General features: G+C 40.2%; 1 protein-coding gene across 1 annotated transcript in view; it reads right to left on the bottom strand.

Moving 5' to 3' along the window:
• The window catches only part of FAM107B (family with sequence similarity 107, member B), a 7,171-nt gene extending 4,515 nt beyond the window's left edge, over window positions 1–2,656 (bottom strand). The window contains exon 1 of the mRNA XM_009573834.1: window positions 2,477–2,656. Within this exon, the coding sequence (XP_009572129.1) occupies window positions 2,477–2,604 (128 nt within the window). The 5' untranslated portion in view covers window positions 2,605–2,656. The remainder of the gene's footprint in view (window positions 1–2,476) is intronic.
• Between the last annotated feature and the right edge of the window lie 4,855 nt (window positions 2,657–7,511).

Here is a 7,511-nt window from a genome sequence, read left to right as displayed (position 1 = left end):
CCTGCTCTTTTTCAGTAAGGTTGCACCATAAGAAAGCAGAGGCACAAAAGTGATTGAGATGTGCTGTAGCTATAATAACGGGGACCCACAGAAGATACAAGTCAATACAACCTCTCAGTCTAATCAAATGGGGTTGGTAGTCAGATCTGGAACAGAACAACTGTAACGTCAATCCTATTTTCATTCTCCTATGTAAGAAGGAAAAGCAACAAACAGGCGGCTGCTGGATTAACTGGGAGTCTTGCATCACCTCCTGGTGATTGTTCTGGTTAAATAAAAAATCCTAAAGCTTTGTATAGAGTAAGCAAAGTGTACTATAACACAAGTTAGAGCTGATAGGGTTAAAACCTCTGGAAGGGACAGGACCAATACTCTGCAGAGCTGAGGTAAAGTCCTAATAAGTAAAAATAGTTTAAGATAAGTGACCAGTGCCTTGAGGTACCACTACCTGGAGCTTTCTTTCCTCAAAACAACTACCATTTCTGCAGGTAAATAACTACATCAGTTCAAGACCCAACAGACACTGCTCACAGTAGGCATGGAGAATGATCAGACCAGCACTGGCTAATACCTTCTAAGATCCAGAAATGGCTGTTCAGAGCTGACTGGTCAAAAAGTGAAGCTGCTGGTGCCTACACTGAGTCTTCACAATAAAATAAAGTGCATGTTAAGCAGACTTCTATAAAAGCACTAAAAGTCCTCCATACATATGGCAGTTTGCAGTAACAAAGCAGAACACAAGTGTAATATCTACATTACCAAAAAGCCTCATATCAGAGCTAGTACAGTGGCACGAAGCACAGAAGACTAACCCTCTTCTCAAAAATACCAGTTTTTCTGCTGGTGAAAACCCTCAACGTATTTCATTTCTGCACCAATGAATAAGAATCTAAAATTAACAGCTGCAGCTCATCGAAATCACAATGAGTGGGTATTGAGAGCTGCACAACTCCTCTGTGTAATAGGATATTCTCCTAGAAGAAAAGAACTCCATACTATTTAAAAGTACTTTATGCTTTCATAAACTTAAAAGAAAAAAAAAAATAGCCTTAATTTATTGCAGCCTCCACATCCTTTAGAATAAGATCGTAAGTTGGGAAACTTCAACTATCTTTCTTTCAATGCCTATAAACTTCTTGGCACTAGGAACCGACTTTGATGTTTAATCCCATTAACAAAAAATAGGACAAACACCTATTTAGGCCAGTTTCTTCCAATTCAGTTGGCATTCTGTAAAACATTTCTACTTCTTCATCACTAAAGAAATGCTGTATTGTGTATGCAATTCAGTTAGAATTAAGGATCTAAGCCTAGCATTTGTGAGGATTTTGCTATTATACATAGAAAAGACCCCTTCTCCCCTCAAAATACTACCTTGCCAGAGAGGAAAAAAAAAGAGAAACTTTCATAATGTGACTCTTCCTGCCAAACAGACAAATCCAGTTGTGCTGGAGTAGCCAAAGCAGTAGCTTCCTCCTCTCCTTTATCAAGGTCCTGGGTCTCAAAAAGCCTGAGTGGCTGCTACCAGCAACTTTGTTCTCAAATGCACTCTGAAATCCTGTTCTTCCACTTCTGTTTTGCGGATCCTCACACTCTTGCCTTCGGAAAGTCTATTTTGGGTGGCTTCAACACACCAAATCACTAATTTATATTGTAGTTAGTTTCTGTTTGTTTAAATGGAGGATCCTCAACAGGCTTGGTGGCTTTTCCTCCACTGTGTGGTCTGGTGGCTATTTTCTCAGTATGTTTTCTAAATGAGTCCTCCATTGCTGAAGAGATTTCTTAACAGAACTTCAGCTATCTCTGGGCCTAGTGCCTGTGTCTCTGAAGTTGACAAAATCAAGTTCCAGTTATTTACATTTTTAAAAGCAATATATAGAGGAACAGCTGTGCATCCCATCCCAGAATGAAGGAAGCAGCATTTCCATAACATACAAAGAAACACTTGTGCAGCAGCGGAGCAGGCACCAGGCTATCACACCACATTGCAAGAAAGATCAAGTAAGCAGAGAACAGTTTCATGTGAAATAAAATATAGGAGTTCTTTGATTTAAAAGTGGCCCCATAAACTCAGTGCGCTGGGAATGATGAAAAGCCGAAGATTTTATCATCCTGCTGGTAATAGCAAAATTTTGTCAAATACTTAATAAAGTTAAGAGCTCAAGACAAATTACAGTGCCCAGGTAACCAATATGAAATGTGATAAGGGGAGAACTGAACCACTTCCTCCGGAAACCGACCCATTGTGAGTATTCACAAAATGAAGTGAGAACTCTTTTACAGCAAGCTTTTGCAGAGCAACTGAAATTCAAACAGAAAAAAATGCCACAGTAAAGAATCGGAGACTTTTCATCTACAAGATCTAAATCAACAAAAAGTCTGCTGGGTTTTGGGTAAAACGACATTTTGATGAAACTAAAACTCAAGCTGTGTGTTTGGGGTGGGAGGGTGGCACAAGTGATTTTTAGACTCTTACCTTTTCTGATTCATAAGCAGCTCTCTATGGAGATCTTGATGATTCCGGGATGACTTCACAGGATTAATTAATTTCTGAGGTCTAATTAATTCAGGATTGTCATCATCTATGTAGTCTGGTTCAGCCATAATCTTCCTCAGAATGGGGTATGTATCTTTGGGTTCAGTGTCCTTACTCACAGTATCTGTAAAACCAGGGAAAAACTGCAGTAAATCTACATTGAAAGGCCTTTTAAAGATGTATTAAAACATAAAGGCAGCATATGACATTGGTAACAGTTATGCTTTTCCTAGATTAATTTTGTCTGTAGTAAGGAAAGGCTCTCAGAGCAAACATCAGTAGCATCTTTTTAAATAGTTGGCAATTTTACAACAATGTCACCTCCAACAGCCTTCATCCATTGACTTGTAGACACAGATTCCCCCCATTTTAAGAAGAACTAGGCAAATAATTTAGGTTAAGCACGTGAAGAGCCCTATTGATTTTAATAAGCCTACTGAGATGAAGCATTTTTAGGTCAGCAATACTGAGATCCTAAAGACATTTAAAATACTATGTTAAATACTACAAATGTGTACCAAAACCATACAGAGTCTCATTTTCTGCCATCAGTATCACGCCAACTATGGGGAAAACACCTTCTCTGGATAAGCCCTGAACTGTGCCGTATGAAGCAAAAGCTTCCATATGGCAATTGCCAGATCTGCAATTGTTGGGATGGGAGACAGATTTTTGAGTGGACAGATAGATGAGAAAAAGTTTGGGTGAGGTTGTTTCTTAAAGTCCATATTTTACCCAGTGAAAATCCACAGAAATCCACTGATCAGAAGGCAATGAAGTCTTGATGATTTATATCATCTGGAAAAGTGGCATTTTCCTGTCCTGCTATAGAAAATGTATCTATACACCAAATCACAACACTTTTAATCAACAGCTGACAAGTTAACTATAGTTTTCAAATAATTTGTACGTGACCGTTCATACCCTCTTCCATTAAAAAGCCTCACAAAAAGTTCAGCATCTGAAACAAAGCACATTCAGAGCAATTCTGCCTCCGCTCGCTGTCGTGGAAACCTGCACGCAGAATTTGGCATGCTGCAATTATCAGTTTGATGAAACATTGGCCCCTCAAACAGACCCCAAAAAAATAATCTCACAGCATGTGGGTTTACAGAGATGAATCAATGGGACATGAAACAAAAGGCGAGAGACCTCCGTTAGCCTGACTGGCAGAACAGCTGAATGCTGCACACTGTACGGTATGGGGCTATGAGACAAATCAGAGAATCACTGGGATTTGCCACGTATTTTCCAGTAAAAGCTGAATATGCGCTTTAATTTAGATCCCACTGTTACCAGCCTTTCCCTCCCTCTCTCACTCCACGGACTGTAAAACCTGTCTAAGTTCAGTCTCAGTTCAGTCCCTAAACTATTTTGTTTCATTAGAAATCTGATATTGTTGCTCAGAGGGTCTGATTCAAAATCCACTTGATATTGTGGAAGGATTTCCACTAATGCTTCAGTACATTAACACTGAATAGTACCACCACCGCTCTGCTTGGGCTGCGTGTGCACTTACAGATGAAGAAGCAAAACGACAGGACTAAGTTTTCAGCGGATGCAGGGAAGCCACTCTGGATTTGAGTGTGTCCAATGGATCCAGCATAACCCTTTCAGCTTCTTTGTTTGAATGGACGATGTGAATTGTGTTTTATTGGTGCAAGATCTCACACACCAAGTTTCTATGGAGCAAATCCGATGAGAAACAGCTTACCAGTGTGAGCCGCTCTCAGGGTGGCCCCTACATTAGTTTTTCAAGGCAAGTTTATATGGAGTGCTTTTGAACTCTGTGGGGGTGCTAGTTCTCACAGGGACCTCTAAAACTAATACAAAAATTGCCTACAGTTCAAAACTATGTAACTATATTACTGTACATGACATAAACCTCTTACTGACTTTGATCATGCAATAAAAATACTTCTCCCATCACCCCTTCAGAGTCCTTCTTGCTTCAATCAAGCAACCAGCTATCATGACACATGCCAAATATACAGGATCATTGGAAAATTGAGGTCAGAAGAAACTTGGAAGATTTCTAATCCAACCTCCTGCTGAGAGCAGGAACAGCTATGAGATCAGACCAGGTTGCTCAGGGCTTTACTCAGTAAGGTCCTGAAGTCCTCCAAGGCTGCATAGCCTCTATGGGCAACTCTGCTTGCCTATCTTCATGGTAAAGTTTTTCCTTAAACCCATATAAACCTCTTATTTCAACTCATGCCCTTTGCCTCTCACCCTCCAGCCATGCATCACGGTGAAGAGCCTGGCTCCGTCTTCTTGGTTAAGTTCCTCCCAGGAACGGGGGGCTGCTGTTCAGTCCCCCAACCCTGCCTCTGCTCCGAGCTGAGCCAGTCCAGGTCTCTCAGCCTCCACCACAGCACCTGCGCCCCGGCCCCCAGCCCATCTTGGTGGCCTTCAACTCGTATCTCAAATCCCTTGCTGTTTAATTGCATGCCATATAAAAAAAACCCAACCCCCCTAAAAATCCAAACCACAGCATACTTCTCAATGTATACCATGTAGCACCATGCCATTAATAAAAAGTGTGTGGAAGTCTATTCTCTTTACCATAGACATTGAATAAACTAGCTACAGTTTTTTTCTGTTTTTATAAATAAGGACACGATTCATACTTCCTCAGTGTTCATGTCAGGCTTATCACAACTAAAACAACTCAAATGTTACATATCCAGTCTCCACCCAAAACAAACCTGCTCTGTAAATATTTGGTTTTCTGTACTCTTCTATCAGTTCTGTTGCACTGATGGGGCTGCGAGTCTTCTAGAAGACATTTATCATTGAGAGCTCTCTGTTAAAGTAAATCCAAAAATAACCTGCTGCTTCTTCAAGACAAGTCTTCCGTTTGCTTAGGCGAAGATGAAAAACACAGAATTACCCTACAACTGTCTGTCATAAACAATGTACTATTTTTCTAACACAAGCCCCTGAAAAACAATTTGATTCAATCATTTCTCAGAAAGTTTGATGTAATATTTTGCAGCATGTAGATTTGCTTTTGGCAAGCCTTTAAAATAAAGACTATTTATTCTTCTTTTTTCTGTCCCATCTCTATTTTTAAAAACATGTATTCAACTCAGAGGTCAGGAATCGTGGTTTCCTAATGTAACATGAACTCTACTAGCAGCAAACTTGAATGAATAAAACTCCCTTGGGAACTGAAGATGCTTTCCGTGTGTGATTAAGCTGTAAATGATTTCAGCTAGGATTTCCAAACGGAGCCAGCAAAACAGGGCACCCTGTTCCCACTCAGTGAATCCTCTCACACCCTTTACAAACCTCAGTCTGGCTGGAGGCCACCAACCCAGTCCTGCGGAGTCACTGTGTAATATTATACACAAACAATACAATTAAGAGAATGTGATTTCTACCCACACCCTTTCAAAGAAAACATTTACAAACGCACAGGCAAGTTTCACGTAAAAAGGAAACTAAGGCACAAAGGATTCACCACACAACGGCAGACAGGAACAGAGCTGGCAGTGTAGCCCCAGAGCTTCATTCTGAGATTCAGGCTCACACCAATAAACCAGTCAAGCTCGATGACAGAATCCCTTAAAAGTCCTTAAACAAAGTTTAATCAATGTTCAAGCAATAATAATTAAAAAAAATATTAATTCCACGAGTCTCTAGTGCTCATCACTACAAAAGTCACAACCCATAAAGCTGCTTTCAGATCATCACTAGGTGCAACAGTGGGACATGAATAATCCAAATAATTACTTAGCAGGAATATACTGCCCTAAGAGCATCCAAGAGGCTTCTTTTAACCATCTACTGTTACATGATCAATTAAGAATGCACAATCCATTTCTGTGTTTCCGTGTTACCTTGCTCCAAAACAAAGGAAAGAGATTTGGATTCAGGGGATGTTTTAGCTGAGGTTGGCTCAAGTTCAATACGCCCACTAATTTGGCAGGTGCTTCCCCAGTGCATTTGCTGAATTAGCTGTTGCTGCACAAGCAGCACAAAAGCATTTATCTACCCTATCTTGTCCTGAGCAACTCGCTCAGACTTTGTCCATGACTTCTTACGTACATGTGGTTTTTGTCCAGAAAAAATAAACTGGGGACCCTGCATGAAAGAGGAATTTTAACTCCTCAAACAGAACTGCAAAGCAATTTCAATATCCCACTAGACAAAGAAAAAGTCTCTGTATAAAAATAACCTCAAGTATCCTCCCAGACAGAAGTTTAATGTTTTCAGATACAAAGATGCTCTTAGAGCAATCAAGAAGTACCATACTGGTACCTCAGTCTTGGAGAGCTAAGACCAAGTGCTCATATACCTGCAATTCTCTCATTTATTTTCCTTGGAGCGCAAGTAAATTCAGGGAGAAGAGAAGAGACTCTTCAAGTTGATCACGCTGAATAGATACAACTGAACCGTGGTGTGCCAGAAGCATGCAAGTTACATTTGGGGGAAGACGTCCAACAGACACGTTTGCTTCCAATGTTATTTATTTCTTATTCTATCTATAGAGGGTTTTTTCAGCAAAAGTCCCTTAATGGTAGCAACAGTGGAAACACGCACGCAAACAGAGCTATAGCCAGCCGCTAGTGTTTTTAACAGATTCAAAGTAGATCTTAACAACATCAGGTTAAGGATTCAGCAGCTGCCAGAGCTTCTGCTGCAACAGGGCTCCCATGGCTTCCGCAAGAGAGGGAAGCTCATGCCAAAAAAACCGTTGTGTTTATATGGCATTCAGGGAATTGCAGTTATTTTCTATCTAGTATTCCTCATACCAGAAATCACCCTCTACATATGGAATCTGAATACAAAAATTCCTGTGAGACACCATATATTTATATTATTATACATATATACAGCATTTTCACCCTTCAAATTATTCCCACAATTATTTCCAGCTGTGAAAGCGGAGGCAGCGTTGAGGCCCCTTAAAAAGCAGATAAATAAATGCCTAAAAATACCGATGAACATCAAAATTATAGACTAGTCC

Source organism: Fulmarus glacialis, unplaced genomic scaffold, assembly GCF_000690835.1.
Source record: "Fulmarus glacialis isolate BGI_N327 unplaced genomic scaffold, ASM69083v1 scaffold14783, whole genome shotgun sequence".
In the NCBI taxonomy this organism is placed as follows: domain Eukaryota; kingdom Metazoa; phylum Chordata; class Aves; order Procellariiformes; family Procellariidae; genus Fulmarus; species Fulmarus glacialis.
The sequence above is the reverse complement of the archived record's forward strand: the minus strand, read 5'-3'. Positions and strand labels throughout refer to the sequence as shown.